The sequence below is a fragment of the Cyclopterus lumpus genome, chromosome 20 (assembly GCF_009769545.1).
Source record: "Cyclopterus lumpus isolate fCycLum1 chromosome 20, fCycLum1.pri, whole genome shotgun sequence".
Taxonomy (NCBI): domain Eukaryota; kingdom Metazoa; phylum Chordata; class Actinopteri; order Perciformes; family Cyclopteridae; genus Cyclopterus; species Cyclopterus lumpus.
The window spans coordinates 4,354,749-4,371,575 of NC_046985.1; the positions used below are offsets into that span (position 1 = coordinate 4,354,749).

Below are 16,827 nucleotides of genomic sequence, written 5' to 3' on the forward strand. Positions count from 1 at the left end.
GGGTAGAAAAGCCAGAAAAGCAAAATGAGTAGAGAGAGAAGACTGGAAAGATAACCCCCGTAGAGCCAGGAGTGAGGACTAAAGCTGGCCGGGGTACTGGAGAATGTGCTGCTTCTGTCAGCATGGCTCCACGACTCCACTGGAGTCACTGGGGCAACTGGGGGCGCTCTCCTTCATTCAAACTTGAACCAAAAAACCACTGACGTGCAGCTACTTATAACCCCGCGCGGGGTCCCGGTTGCATATCGAACGCGGTACATTTCCTCATCCCTTCAGCGCGCGAGCTCTCAAGAAAAATGAAAAGGGGGAGAGAGAGAGAGAGAGAGAGAGAGAGAGAGAGAGAGAGAGAGAGAGAGAGAGAGAGAGAGAGAGAGAGAGAGAGAGAGAGTCGTGGTGTTGGACTTTAATCGATGGCACTCTACCTGAAGTGTCAGGTTACGACTGTACGCAGTCAATCTGCCGCTCGGTGCCTCCCTGTGGATTTGCATCAGTCATACAGTTTAAATTGACACCAATTTCCTTCAATAGGCAAAAAAGTGTTTGAGGTCTGCTGATGTGCCATATGATATATGTAAGATCATTTGTTTTTGTTTCCCTCAACCTGAAAGAAGAAATAACCTGCACGGTATCTGGAACGAGGGGACGCTTTGGGAGTTTTAGGGCTTTGCCGGCGTCTACGTGTGCAGGTACGAGTCCCGAAGGCGCTGGGAACACGTCACGGGAGCGGAAAGAGAACTGAAAAGGAAAAGCGGTTAGTTGGAATAGGCTCCCCTTTCTTACCAGAGCAGTGATATCCCTGGAAAACTGCCGTCCGCAGGTTAGAGGAGGGCAAGCAGACAGGAAAACAAGGGAGTAAAGAGAAGTACACAGGTGAGCACAAAGACACGAGACGCCGTCGTTGGAGGTGAGACAGGAAACTTCTCTGACTTCAGCAACGGGCTAAAAATACACCGGCCGAGCCCAGGCATCACAGTCGGAGAGGAAGAGGAGGAGGAGGAGGAAGGAAGAGGAAGAACAGAGGTGAACTTCAGCAATGTTGCTGTCTTTCTCAGAATATCGCTCTTCATCCCCATTATTTTCCTCCCTTTACCCCCCCCTCACTCTTCCTCCGCCCACAACCGACTCTCTCTCTCTCTCTTCCTCTCTCTCCACATACTCAGCATTTCTTTCCTTTGCTCTGTCACTCTCACCTGCTCACTATGGTACCTCCCCTCCCCCCCCTCTCTTGGTTGCTCAGTGGCTCTTGCGCAAAAAAAATGTAAAACACACACACACACACACACACACACACTACGAGCCTCTTTCATCCTCTCCCTCATCTGTTAGACACTGCTCTATCTGTCATATGTTCACTTTTGAGCATTCCTTCCTTCCTTCCCTCCCTCCCTCCATCCCTCCCTCCCTCCTATCAACAGTCAGCTGACGGCAACCGCCCTCCCTCTGGTAGCAAAGTGGGCTCAATGTCTCCGAAAACACACAACAGACAAACACGAACACATTGAAAAACACAAGACACATCTACAGACACCACCACGTGTCCGTTCACCCCAAAATTATTTCTTCTCCCCGCACAAAGTGGACAAAAAGGACAAAAAGGACGCACAGAGCAGCTTTGTGTCAATGTGTGTATTGTGACATTTGGCGATAATGACTCTCAAATACACGTCAACTGAGAACTAAATCATATACAAACAGAAACGTTGGCCAGTTGAATCACATCTTGTGTTCCACTTTCAACAGCAACAGCTTGCGCAACAGCTAAAACCCATAAAACCGTGGCGGCCAAGATTTTCGAACGAACTTTAAAGCAACACGATCCCTCGTTGACGTTGAATTTTAACTTTCGCTGAATGGGCACAAAGAGACAATTGCTTCATTGAAATGCCTCAGCCTTGTGAGGGTTCAGGCTCACTGCAAAGCGCCAAAAGCAACTCTCTGTGGCTTTTCTGGTGAGCTGCGGCCGAGCTAACAAGCTATGTGTGGAATTTAGCAACACAGTGGGATCCGACTTGGATCTCGGGGCCCCGGAGAGAGGACTTCCCAAACAGGGAGGAGGGGGGCGGGGGGTGAACGACGTGTGGCGCTGGTCTGTCGTCTGCAGGGCCCGGACTGAGCATCGTTAAGACCAGGGTCGCTCTTAACGATGGAGATCGGAGATACCGTGGCAGGATGAGGGAGTGGGCGGAAACCTTTTGGACCACGTTTCAAATCTTTACGATGACGTCACCACCTGCTGGTTTACACGGTCCTGCATGGTGATCCACCAGGAGCTTCTCCGCTCCAGCGTGGACGGCATTCACACTTTCTCTCTCTCTCTCGGTTTCGGGAGTCAGACGGGAGTCGAGAGGCGGGGCGGCGCTTTGCAGGAAGTTCGGAGTCACATTTCGGAGAAGATGAATGAGGCTGGTTTAGCTTAGCTTAACGTGAGGCCTGAAGGCATGTTTAATCAAACTCGGTCCAAAGTTCAAAAGCAGTTGTGGTTTTAGGGAGTGTCACATGGAACTGTGACCAGGACGGGCCAGGTTGCCAGGTTTGGTAACATTGATCATGCACAGAGACAAAAACCTGCACTCATGGACCATATAAATCTATATATATATATATATATATATATATATATATATATATATATATATATATATATATAGATATATATATATATGACAAACCTGACCTGCAGTCAGAGACACAGCACAGAAGTACTGGTTGACTTTCACGGATCATTACTTCAACTTTGTTCCTCTCCTGTGATTTTAAAATGTTCTGAGCATGGATACAGCCAACATACCAATTATGACCAGGTCCAACAAAATACATTTGAATTGCTATTAGACTATAGCCTTGATCAAAAAATCATTTTTTTAAAAAGGGGAACTGGTCTGGTATAAAAAATAAAAAACGCATGATTGTTCTGCTATATAAACTGCGAGTATTTTCAAGCACACGTTCAATATTTACTGGTGAATGCTTACCAGCTGCAGAATGTCCTCATCCTTTGGCATCACACAGAGCTCCAGTGAGGCATCGCTGATGGAGGGAAAGGGGTGAGGAGGGGCGTGAGAGAGAGAGAGAGAGAGAGAGAGAGAGAGAGAGAGAGAGAGAGAGAGAGAGAGAGAGAGAGAGAGAGAGAGAGAGAGAGAGAGAGAGAGAGAGAGAGAGAGAGAGAGAGAGAGAGAGAGAGAGACTGTTATGACACCGTCGAAAAAGTTGAACTTGTAAAATCTGAACTTTAATAGCTGCAGTTTAATGAAGTATGAATGAACGTTACACGCGTGCCAGTCAGTGATAACAATATTATTCTCTCTGGATGTACCGACTGGGTTTTACCAAAGAACTTTCACAACGGCCGCGGGTGTGTGTGTGTGTGTGTGTGTGTGTGTGTGTGTGTGTGTGTGTGTGTGTGTGTGTGTGTGTGTGTGTGTGTGTGTGTGTGTGTGTGTGTGTGTGTGTGTGTGTGTGTGTGCGCACAGGCCGTTCACTCTTCAAATAAACCGTTAAAAATGAAATGTGGAATGTCAGAGTGTCGTACCTGTTCTGGATCAGAGCTATGACTTGCGAGTAGGTCTTCCCAATGATGCTCTCTCCATTCACCTTCACTATCCGGTCCCCTGGAGAGAATTATGGGATGTAATCACAATCCTTGCAACAGTACAAATATAACCTCCGCCTTCTGCACGCGGGTCAACGTGGTCATCGACCGAAAAGAAAAGCCGCTCTGCGGCCGCTCCTTCCAGCACAAACACGCGTCCGGGTTTAGATCAAAAGCGGAAATAACCGATACGTGTTTATTTGAAGGCCCTCGACGTCCATTCAAGCTTTTCTGAAGATCTCACAGGAAGAGAGGCGAGGTGAGTTCAGGGAGAGGAACCAGATAACTGTGGGGAAAACAATGCACTCCTGTGTCCCCGGAGAGCGCAGCGAACAGATAAAACAGACAGTTTAGAGGGCTGGTCCGGCCCCACTTAACATTTCCTGTAATGCAGAGTGCTAATCTGGCAACGACGCTGACGGAGACGAGTTTCATTTCTTTCTCATTTTTTATTTTTTTTATATACATCCTTCGCTTGCTTAAAATCAGAAGTGATTCATGAATCAATAAAGAGGACAAAGTGGGAGACGGAATCAAGGAGAGGTTGGAATAACAGAGTGCATATTACACTTCAACCTCCCACGAAGGAGCCATCTGTTATTTGGTAACTCGTATCTGTTTTGCCTGGCGGGGATACAACGAAGTGGAATTACCTACAGTACGAACGGGAAGAACTCTTGGAACGGCTCTTTGAGGCGAGATGTGAGACGGGCAGTTAATCGGAACATCAGGTTATCAGAAGCACTGCAACCATCGCCATAGAAACCGAGCGTGTGCGCGCGCGCGCGTGTGTGTGTGTGTGTGTACCTGTACAGAGTCCAGCTCCGTGGGCGGGGCCTCCCTCTTTCACTTGCTTGACGAAAATGGTGTCCATTGGCTCCAGCCGGTTCCGCTGTCGCCCTGGCAACAAGAGAGCACACGCAGAGAGGCGATTGGTCACACACAGCGAAGGAGGAGAGGCGGCGGCGATGGAAAAGTCAACCGCAGCAACATTTTCGTAAGCTTTTCCACATTTTTTTTAAAATTTATATGTGGATTTGACCCACTCAAATCACGCGGCGGAGGGAGGGACGGCTCGCCATGGCGTGTGAGGGGCGAGCTAGTGGAGGAAGATTAAGTTCATAAATATGTATAATATGTGATTTATAGCAATTATGCAATAAAGAGGGAGTGCCTCTGTTGGTGCATCCAATTAGGACTGACTCGTTTCCTTTGAGGAGGTGCGACATCTGTCCCACTGCCTCTCACGAGCCCGTTCACATTCGCGGCGATGCGTTCATGACCCGGCGCAAAGCAGTCGGCGTGAAGAGCCCTGAACAGCTGGACCGGAGCAGATGTGGGTTCAGAGTGTTGCTGGAGGAGCAACTTCAAAAAAGGTGAGAGCTGCTGAATGAGCCTTTTACCCTTAAAGTCATGTTGGCAGGAAACACCCCCAATGTTTTCCAGTATTCCTTCTGTGATGCTGCTGTGACACATTTCCTCTGCTACCCCCCCCCCCCCCCCCCAAGTGGCTGAAAACGTTACCGCAAACTATTCATATTTGTGATATTGGATGTTCTGATGCAGAGGTTCGCTGTAACAGTGAGTTTTAAACCCACACTGGCCGCTGCAGGCTTGTCATCCGTCCAGCAGAAGGCAGCGCAGCACACGACTGTATTTCAAAGAAAACAAACAAACATGAGCACCGATGCGTTTACGTGCAACGCGTCGCCGACTGACCCGAAGGTGAAGATGCAGATGTGAACAAAGCCCCCCCCCCCCCCCCCCCCGTGTACTCGGTAAACTCCCAATCCTGAGCCAATCTCACCGAGCTCCAACTCTGCAGCACAAATTGGATTTCTGGAAGTTTCCACGGCACGCAGCTGGATGAACGGGATTAAATGTGGAAATCTAAAGCTCTGGATTTATTTTATTTTGAATGCTCCTAACTGTCTTACCAAAGCATAAACTACCGTGTGGATGAAATGCCTCAAATTCCACTTTGGCCGATCCCAAAAACCCACAGGATGAGAGTTGGGTAACCTCCGCTCCTCTTGGGCGGTGCTTCGGGACAAGGAACCTCATTCACACGTCGCCACGTCCTTTTTTACACCAAGCGGGGGCATGAGCTTGGCCTAAAAATAGACTTGAATAACTTCAAACTGCAGATGATAGACAAAAATGTTCAAGAGACTAAGGGGATGTTCACAAAATGTGTTTAAAAGTCTATTTTTACAAATGGCTTTATTTTTCTAGTGGTTATAATCTAGATTTAAGTGAATTAATCTAACGTAAATCACACTAAACTCCTGTTTCCAGGATGAATTAAATACCCGCTTCAAGCTAAGCTCCATCCCATAAACGTTGTCTTTGCTGCCGCCACTTGGCCTTTCCCTTTCCCTAAGCGTTGTTGAACCAACAGCCCAAAGAACTTCCGTAAACGATGGAAGGAAAAAGCTTCAAAAAACTCCCATTTAAGAAGCTCGTTCAGCACGTTGGCTTCAACAAAAGCACCGAAACAATGAATCATTTATCAAACAATTTGGGGGGGGGGGGGAAAAAGGGTTCATTTCTTTTCTTTTTTTAATTATTATTATCTCCATTTTCCAAAAATGCAAACTGCTGTTCTGCGGGAGAAAAATCTTTCACAACAAATGGACCTCGTTTTTCTGGCTTCTGCATTTGGAAGCGTTTAAACGTCTCTCCGCGGAGCCCCAGCCCTCGCGTTTCAATTGCATATAAATAAATAATATAAAAGGAATGTAATTTATGTTCCTCGCTGTAAAGTGCTCTGACTCGGCCCTCGGCCCCCGGCTGCACAGCTGGGCCCGGTTGCTCCCCCGTTGTTTTGGGGCTAGATGATGTTATTCTTCGGGGGGTTGGGGGTGGGCTGCGTTAACCCCCCCCCCCCACCCACCGCGTAACACCTCTCCATCCCGTTTGTGTCACTCTCACATTCACTGTGCATGCGTCTCTTCCAGCGGAGGATTATGAAAATGGTAGGCGCATAACCCCCCCACAGCGTGCCCCCCTCCCCCTCCTCCCCCTCCAGGTCAAAGCACAAGTACACTTTACATAAATCCTTCAAAAGGAAGTCGTTCGCCACCCAACTCCTCCTCAAAGGAAGCGGACCGCTTCTGGGACGAGAAACAATAAATACTGTAATTCTGTCTTTTGTTCCCCACGAAGAAATCCCTCAGACCCCACACACACACACACACACACACACACACACCGTTAAGTCAGCAGTTTTTCCTTTCATGTAAGTAAATAAGTGCGTAAAATTATGTAATAAAGCATGTTTGTAGACAGTTACTCAAAGGAAAAAAAAGTTATATTTTTTGGGGACCAGAACTGAACTCGAATGGCCGCATAAAAAGTCTGATAACAATGCGTCAGCTTTTATATGTGTTTTTGTTTTTAACATACATATTAACGAGCACCTGTGATGAGAATCCTCCACGTTTGCTTATTAAACAGTTTCCCCCACCAAAGAAAAGCTCATTACTGGCAAATATGAGACAAAATGCACCGACGGTCTGGAGGAGCAGAACGTTGTTTTTTCGATTTGAGACGCGACGAGACATCGTGGACTCGTCACCGTCCCGCTGTGTGTGAAGACCGGCTGCATTCCTGGAGGGCGAGGATCAGTTCAAAATAAGTAATTTCCTCAACTGCAGCGTTCCTAACCTGAGAGAGGCGTGGCTGACACCACCGCTACATCACAACGGATTCTCACACACACACACACACACACACGCACACACACACACTGGTGTTTTTTCCAGCAAAGACAGGAAGGTGGTGGATAACTCCCCCCCCCCCCCCTTTTTTTTACTTCTTCTTCTATGAATTCTAAAATACCCAAAAAAAGAGGATGTACTGACCACATGGCCCCCCCCAAAAAAAACAAAAAAAGTATTCATTGTTTTTTGTTGTCGTCGTGTGAATCGAGCCAAAGGATCTACGGATACATCTGGATACCTTTCACAAGAAGTCCGTTGCAGACGTTTGAGACATAAACTCATTTCAGTTAGATGATCAAATATGGAAGTGACAGTTTTTTCAAGAAGTTTCGGATGGATTTCTCGCAACATTATGGCTGCGAGCCGCATCCAGTGCGTGAGAACCAAAATGTTTGGCAGCGGAGCACCTCGGTGTGCTGCGACGGGGCCACATTACAGCATGGGCTCGGGGGTTTGATTTCAGCTTCGGGGCCGTTGTTGCATGTCACACCCTCTGACTCTTTATGTCCGGTCTGTCGTCCGTCAAAAAAACCAGAAAACTCGACTTGCGAAGGAGTGCAAATGGTCATTGTTGTATTTGGACATTTGCCTAAAACAAGCCTCTTTGACTCGAGTCTTAATGTTCAACAACTTCTATGTGTGTGTGTGGGTGTGTGTGTGTGTGTGTGGGTGGGTTATCATAACAAATAAACTACTCACGCTCAAGATAAAAGACCTGCTCAGGAATTCCACTGGCAGCCAGAAATTAAATCAGAGGACAAATACGCTATTAAACGCATGTCGATTTGGGGAGTTCAGGTTCAGGCCTCATGGTAACAAATCCAAATCTGGAGGAGTGGAAAAAGAAATTGAGCTCGGTAAGAAAACAGACACGAGGAGGAGTGAAAGAAAGGCAGGAAGGTTAGAGCGAAGACAGAGGAGAGAACCGAGAGAGCAAATCTTTGGACCCGGCTTTGTGAAAGAAGGAGGAGCGGTGAACAGGCCCACAGGAGAATACTGGGGAATTCTGTTTGTGCTGCGTTACGCTTCCTGTGCATTAGGCTCCCTGTGCGTTACGCATTACGCTCCCTGTGCATTACGCTCCCTGTGCATTACGCATTATGCTTCCTGTGCATTACGCATTACGCTTCCTGTGCATTAGGCTCCCTGTGCGTTACGCATTACGCTCCCTGTGCGTTACGCATTACGCTCCCTGTGCATTACGCATTACGCTTCCTGTGCATTACGCATTACGCTTCCTGTGCATTAGGCTCCCTGTGCATTACGCATTACGCTTCCTGTGCATTAGGCTCCCTGTGCATTATGCATTACGCTTCCTGTGCATTAGGCACCCTGTGCGTTACGCATTACGCTCCCTGTGCATTAGGCTCCCTGTGCGTTACGCATTACGCTTCCTGTGCATTACGCTCCCTGTGCGTTACGCTCCCTGTGCATTAGGCTCCCTGTGCATTAGGCTCCCTGTGCGTTACACATTACGCTTCCTGTGCGTAACACATTACGCTCCCTGTGCATTAGGCACCCTGTGCGTTACGCTTCCTGTGCATTAGGCACCCTGTGCGTTACGCATTACGCTCCCTGTGCATTAGGCTCCCTGTGCGTTACGCATTACGCTTCCTGTGCGTTACGCATTACGCTCCTTGTGCATTACGCTTCATATGCATTACGCTCCCTGTGCGTTACGCTCCCTGTGCGTTGCGCTCCCTGTGCGTTACGCTCCCTGTGCGTTACGCATTACGCTCCCTGTGCGTTACGCATTACGCTCCTTGTGCATTACGCTTCATATGCATTACGCTCCCTGTGCGTTGCGCTCCCTGTGCGTTACGCTCCCTGTGCGTTACGCTCCCTGTGCGTTGCGCTCCCTGTGCGTTGCGCTCCCTGTGCGTTGCGCTCCCTGTGCGTTGCGCTCCCTGTGCAGGCTTTATGGGAACCAACTCAACTCTGAGGGGGAAGTGAAGCTTCCAGAGAAAAAGTGTTTAAAAAAAAGAAGAGCCAAATATTTAAACAGATGGAGAAGGATTTCTTGTGTCGCTGAGATTCATAAGCAGAGCACACACACACACACACACACACACACACACACACACACACACACAAAAACCTCCTCGTTCGGATTTCCAACGAGCTGCTAAAATATGCAGCCGGGAGGAGAAGGAGACACATGAAAGGGAGAGAGACAGAGGAGGGAGGGAAGGAAGAGGAGAGGAAGTGAGATAGAGGAGGGAGATTTGGTATGCAGACAAACCGCTGCGAAAGGAAATAAACTGATCCGAACGCGACACACACACCACACACACACACACACACACACACACTGTATATCATTGTTTACATCTGTTTATCTATGTCTCTACGTCAGTGCGTGTGTCTGTCCGTGTTTTCTGGTGCGTTTCCAGCGGCAACACCCAGCTAGTCAACATGCGGTCGGCAGCCCCCCCCCAGCACCCCCCCCCCAGCCCCCTAACTCTCTCCAAACACCAACAGCCTCATCACACACTGGCCCTGAGTCAAGCAAATAAACTGCAGTGCAGAGCGCTGGGGAGGCTGCAGGGAACATCACAGACATCACAGACACCACTGACGCTGCCCGGTGCATCTTCTCTTTTTAAATGTTAAAACAACTGAACGCGTTGGTTGCGTGTCGGCCCGCGTGTCCTCATCTATGTTTCTCAACCATGTTCTGGGTGTTTTCGCTGTGATGGCGACCAGCAGCGTGCTGGGTGGTCACATAGCAACAACAACAACAACAACAACTTGTGGGCGTCAGCGAGAAGTGACACCCGAGGGGAATGTCTCTTTAGTCCTAAGACTCTACGACATCTTATTCAATCAAACGGTGCTTTAATTGAACTGTTTTAAGGACACAGTGCCGTTAAAGGGAAGCTTGTAATCAAGAGGCTTTCCATCATACTGACAGGTGTTTCTATCATTCTACTCTATGTTATCACAAGAGAATAGTTGTGACAAATAAACTGGAAGCTGGGAGTATATTTTAAAAACATGGGAGCCAGAATTAGATCGGTGGTGGTGCAGAAGAGACAACGAACATGTGGACAATAATTACAATCAGCAGCAGAAAAGACAACAATCTATAATTAAGGGCCTCAGCCTGCTGCGGCCGTTATAACGCACCCTAATACTAAAAAATCAGAGCTTTTTTTTCTTCACACTAAAGATCCAGAGGCAAAGTCCCAACTATCATGAAAATAAATAATAACGTAAAAGTAAAACGACCCTGTTTTCATATTTTTAGCGATGCATTAAATCAGATAACTCAATTGGTTATTAAATTAAAGACGTAACATCAATAATTTAGACACCCCTGCACAACCACGGTCACTTTAATAACACGTATTATGTACTTTCATATATATTTAGTTTTTTCACATTCTATTGTATATTTTCTTATATTTCCATGTTCACTTTATATCATTCTAATGTGTTTCATGCTTGTGCAATAACACACACACACAAAAACACGTCTGATTCTGGTGTCATTTGATTCTTATTCTTAGTCATAAATGTTTTAATCTTGATCAACTCAGCTGCACTTGCAGAACGACTACCTGCCATGTCATCACTTTATGAGAAAGCCAAGTGACCTCCTTGTGTGTGTGAGTGTGTGTGTGTGTGTGTGTGGGGGGGGGGATCATTATTCTCCATCTACTGAGCTTAGCGTTGAATGGTTCTCATGCTCGTACCTCTTCACACCACCATCACACACACCATTATTATATGACTTCTTTCAGGTAGAGTCACATAAAGGAATTCAAGTTCATTCCCCGCGGGGTTTCCTGCCTCCACAGCCGGGCCCTCAGTGTGCCTCGTGTTGAAGGAGGTGGACGTGGAGGGGTTAAAACGAGGGTGGGGGGGGGGGGGGGGGGGGGGGGGGGGGGGGGGGGGGGGGTGGATGTAAGGAATGTGACACCGAGGGCCAAGAGGGATGATGAGGGACACTTACAGGAATCTCTCAATTTCCCGTTGCGAGGCGGTTAAGAGTCAGAAGTATCACAACCCCCATGCGCTCGTCCCGGACTCCTCACTTTCACTGTCCACCATAACAAGTCACTGCATCGCACCTGGAAGGGCTTTGGGTTCATTACAAGCCAAACAAACAGGGGCCAGTGGCGATAATCTTCTCCCTTTTTCTCGCCCCCCCCCCCCCACCCCGTTTATTACGGACAGAAAAAAGAAAAGGCCGAGCCCGAGAAAAATACAAAAAGCTTCCATAAACTAGGTTGTGTCAAGTAAAGTGGATATTTATTCAAACAAAAACAAAAAACAATGCAACGGATTATTTATTCACGCCCGCTGCCGTTCAGCCTTTGTGCACGTTCACAGCGTGCTGTGCGTTTTCTAAACGCCGCAGGAGGGGGCGGAGCCGTCTGAGAAGGCCTAAGAGCAGAATACTGAGGAACGAGGTCACCTGCACCACGTTGGGTTTTACGCTTACGGCTTCACTAAACATGCACAAAATATGTAAAAAGCGCATTCATGAAGCCATCAATGGGGATCTGAAGTGCCAACGACTAATGAAATCTCTCCAAGGAGGGAGAATATATTAGAGTAATGGACTGTCAATCCTAATTTGATCTCTATTCTGGGGAGGTGCTGACGAATAGCTAATAGTGAATGCTGTATTGTTATTGCAACACCTGAGGTCTCAAGAAAAGGGAAAATAAAACACTCACCTCGACTGCCGTTGTCTTCATCCTGGAAGAGAAAAGACAGAAGATGAAGGATGAGGATGTATGATTTTTATTTCAGTCAAGAGATTCTTTATTTATCATCAGTATATATTCACAGGTAGATGTTCACTTGAATAACATAGTTAATATCTGGAGCTGCAAATCAAAAAGGGAGATCATTATTCTCACCATCTCTAGCTATACATGTTATATATTTGGGTTACACAACTATTACGGACAAAACAAGCACGTTTTAGACTTCAACTATTTTCCTGGCTTTATTACTCCGTATTTCTATAAATAAGGGGAAGTACTGTAGATAAAGAAAGACAGAAACAGGAGCGACTGTTTTGATTTGTTAGTTAAAATCAGCGTTGTGTTCAACGCACGTGGGGTTTCTGACATTTGTTATCCTTTAACACAGATACACACTTAAAACTGTTGTGGCAAAAGACACCAGAGGGGACGCAGCAACCTCAAAGACAACTGCGCGGCCATGTCGATGCTTATTTTTTCCATTTCCTCAACACATAAAACTCTAATTTCCCTCCGAGTGCCAGTTAAACTCCACACACTCCTGCTTCATTAATCCACCTCTCCCCAGTGACGCATACGCTCTCCACGGGTCCTCACACACTCTGTCCGGGCTTTCCTTAAGACGGCCTGACCCTCTTCAAGCTAACCCCCCCAACCCCCCCCTCCAATACCCTCAAACGGGCGATTAATCAAGAGCTCCGATCCAAGACCCCGGGAGTAATTACGATGAGATGTGATGGCTGCGCGGGGATGAGGTTACGCAATGGGAGGACTGGTTTTCAGGGTGTGCAGCGACCTGACGGATTGAAATTTAAGGCTTTCGGTTTGAATATTTCCCAGAAATCCCGTCTTACGATAAAGACGGAGCCCAGATGACCCCGAGACGGTCGAGACAAAATGTAGTTTTTAAATATCAACATCTCGGAATTAATTACATGATTGAATCAGTATCGATGCCAGGAGCTGGATTCTGCTTCGTCGGCAGTTTTAAGTTGAATTTAGCAACGTGTGCGTCTCAGATTTCTGTTTTTTAAAGAGGTCAAAGTTGCTTGAAGGTCAACTTGAAGTTCACAAACTTCCATATCCTTCTGTTAAGCTGCAGCCAGCCCCCAGAGCCCCGTGTCGGCTGTCGCGCCTTCAGCCTCTCTTTCGACGTGCAGAACCGAAGCCGAAAGCTACAACCGGAAGACGCCGCGCTATCCTTGTGGAAGAGGTTGTCAAAATACAGTAAATTGTCACTTGCAACCACTAACAGTCAGGAGGCCGCGATAAGCTTTGAGGAAGCGGACGCAACACTAGAGGCACATTCTGGTTAACGAAGGATTTAAGCAAAGCCCTTCAGGTTGCGTTAGCCGGAAGTGCTTTAACATCAGGATTAAAACCAGCTGATTGGTGCTGATGTTGTCCAGGAGACAGCTGGCAGACTTCCCAGGTGGGATGAAACAAGTCAGGGAGGCTCTGATAAAAACCTAAATACCATTACTGACCTGACATGCTCACACATAACGTTGTGCTGTCACAGTTAAACAAGTTAAATGTCTCTTTTTGAACAGATATTGGTTGTATTTAGTGCTCATGCGGTACATACCGTAGATACATTCACATAGCCTCAGCTGTTTCCCAATTCTATGTATGTCGTGTGTCCACAGTCAGAGATCAATATCCAAATCAATCAGCCCCAATTTATTGAGTTATTAAGCGTTACTTTCGTAAATTGTCGGAAAAAGTGAAAAGTGACATTTATTTACGGCCTAAAGCTCAGTTGTTTAGTCTGACAAAAAACACTCAAATACTGTGATATCACATTAAACTATTATCAAAATAATTGCATATTAAGTCCCCGTCAATGGACCAATCATTGCAGCTCTACCAGGATCTATAGACCAATTCATTGGAGAACTTTTATGGCTTCAATCACATCGAATGTCCTCCGGTTTAATCTGTGTGAGGGAACACGTTAACGGTATAGACGCTTGTTCACGTGGAACTGTAAGGTGAGGAGTTAAAACCACAACTCCCAACAAGCTTCAAATTCTATAATTGTATTTATTCTCTTTTAAATTGTGGGGTATACATTTTTGGACGACTCCGATCTGAACCCTTAGATGGTTTCTTCTACGTGACAACGTGATAGTCGGCGTTCTTCCTTCACTCATACTTCACACTTCCATTAAGTTTCACAAAAAATCGGATGAGTAGTTTTTCCGTAATCCTGCCGAGGAAAGAAAAGCTACCAAAATCAAAAAACAAAAAGCTTCTTGGTGGCGGTGATAATTAACACTGTAAGCCAGACCATAAACCAATACAACCATTACATTAAAGTCCCTCGTTTCTGTGTCGACTAACATTCAGGATGTCATTAAAAGAAACATCTGAAACACTGGAAACCTTCCTTCCACTATTCTAGGAAATAGAGGAGCTCCTCGCAGCTGGAAAGCATTACAAGTGGTGGACGGTGGTGAAACACAGCTTCGACAAGCAAAAGCATAATAAATATGATAAATAGTTCATACTGTATACGCAATTAGTGAGTCGTGTGGAACTGGGACGCGTCGCTGATGTCGCAACAGCACTAAATACTGAGGCGTTTGTGTACAGCCGTGTCAAAACAGCAGCTTAAAGCCATGTTTAAAGCCCCCCTCCCCCCCCCCCCCCCCCCCCCCGTGTCACACAAATCAGGTGCTTTATAATCTCTGCAGACACTAACACATTTTATGAGAACAGTCTGGAACGCTGACCAGCAGTCACGACTTCAGGGCCGGAGTCGGCACGGAGGACGAGGACCAATAAAGTGAGTCGCGTTTGTGGACCAAAGAACCAAAGAACGAGACAAAAGAAATGGAACGCCCCCCCGTACCGCACGACGCTGACGAAATGCGTTGAATCCTCGATTATGGAAACTAAATATCTTTTGCATTCCTTTTATTTCCTTAGAACTGTGATTATGTCATCTGTTTTCAATATAACGTCTTTGTACGACCGTGTTGTACATGCATTCAGCTCCTGTTACCGTCCCGAGGCTAGCAACACTTCAACAAAAGTGTATTTACTTTGCCGACAGGAGTCTGTTATCTCACCTCAACCGCCACAATGTCTCGCTCATTTTAAACAATTACTAAAAGGTTGTTTTTTTGCGTCGCCGGAGGGGCCGAAGAGAGACGGCGCCCTGTCACCTTCAGAGAGTTGTGGACGGCGGACTCCGGCGGGTAGACGATGAAGTGTCGCAGCGTGAAGCCGAAGCCCTGGGAGGTTCGGCGCAGGTGAAGCGTCTTGGGCCCCGGCCAGGAAAAAGGCTCCTCCTCCGCCCCGGGAGAAGCCACGGCCGACGCCTCGCTCTGATCGAGCCCATCCTTCTGCTTGGCCTGAAAAAGGAGGACAAACAAACGGCTATGTCAGTGTTGATCTTCAGGGAGCTGCACTGTGGTGTTGACACGGAGGAAAAACACACTTGTTTGCTTTTCTTGCTGAGCGTTAGAGGAGAAGATTGATACCACACATTGCTTGTATGGTAAATAGAAGCTATTAGCTACATGAGGCTTGCTAGCTTAGCTTAGCATAACGACTGGAAAGAGCTTTGTTTTTTAGAGATTGAGCTTTAGGAGGTGCTGATAAGGCAGATTCTGTTACATTTAGAACCAGGCTAGCTGTTTCCACCTGTTTCCAATCTTTATGCTAAGCTAAGCTAACCAGTTGCTTGCTTTAGCTTCACATTTAGCACACAGGTTTGAGAGTGATGCAGAAAAAATATACATCATCTAGAATCTTGACCCTCATCGTCACGGCAACCCAGTTTGGGACGAGGTTTACGCTTAATAAGGAAAAAAAGAGTTAGTTATCGTTTAAAAAAAAAAATGCTCTAGGCCTCTTAATGTCCTTTTTAAGTCAAACAAAGGAACTGATCTCCTCCGCTGCTGCCATCCGTGTAAAAGGTGAGAGAATATATAGAAAATAACGTGACACATTTACTGAAAGCTGATTAGGACACGAGCGTCAGCAGAAAGCTCAGCATCCGCAGATGTAAACATGTTCAATATGTTGGCGACAGGGACCAATAATTGTGTTCCTACGTTGTGGTTCACGTGTCAGTGATCGACGATATCTGTCGAAAATGATCAGGGTTGTCGCCCGAGCCCCATCTGTCCACACGACCGTCCATATGGCTTTGGTTATTGCACATTTGGGGCTTTGCCGGCCTATTTGGCGTGTTTCCCCGATGACAGACTGAACTTCTACATTCCTACTGTGACTAACGCAGGATGAAAACAAGCCTTAAGTGCTGGCAGCTCTCGGCTTGAGTAACGTGCTTAAATAACACGACACATGCGCTGCGCATCAGCGGCGAAAAAAACTGTGCATTTAACCGACTGTTTACACCGACTCAGCCCTCAAACGGCAACTGTTGCTAGGCAGAATGTACGGGGGTGAGTCAGAGGAGTTTACGTTCAGGACCCTAAAGATGATGTTACAGAACAGACAGGAACACACACACACACACTTTATATAAGCATTTTTTGAGCAAAAATGCCAAAAACATATTGGTAGCCTCTAAAATTTAATTATTTGCTGCTTTTCCTTCTCACAAATCACTGTGACGGGAGTATCTGTGAGTTGAGGAGAGTTGAATATGTCGCAATGGGCTCTGGGAAAATTGTGACGAGCATATTTGTATTATTTTTGAGACAATTTAGAGAAGACCAAAAGATTAAAAGATGCTCTGTTGCCTCCACACAGCTCTCAACATGGTGACAGACAGTTGTTTGCTGCCATATTAATCCTCTCAATTAGGAAAGTA

General features: G+C 46.7%; 1 protein-coding gene across 3 annotated transcripts in view; it reads right to left on the minus strand.

Annotated features, from left to right (window-relative positions):
* LOC117749642 (rho GTPase-activating protein 21) overlaps positions 1–16,827 on the minus strand; it is a 63,540-nt gene that overhangs the window by 15,937 nt on the left and 30,776 nt on the right. For 2 of the 3 annotated variants that reach the window (XM_034560315.1, XM_034560314.1), the window contains 5 exons: positions 15,209–15,397; positions 12,003–12,024; positions 4,397–4,489; positions 3,530–3,608; positions 2,973–3,027 (listed from right to left, as the gene is read on the minus strand). In XM_034560315.1, coding sequence (XP_034416206.1) covers positions 2,973–3,027; positions 3,530–3,608; positions 4,397–4,489; positions 12,003–12,024; positions 15,209–15,397 — 438 coding nt within the window. Of the gene's footprint in view, positions 1–2,972; positions 3,028–3,529; positions 3,609–4,396; positions 4,490–8,013; positions 8,093–12,002; positions 12,025–15,208; positions 15,398–16,827 lie in introns of those variants that run through there. The other variant, XM_034560316.1, reaches the window with a different exon arrangement.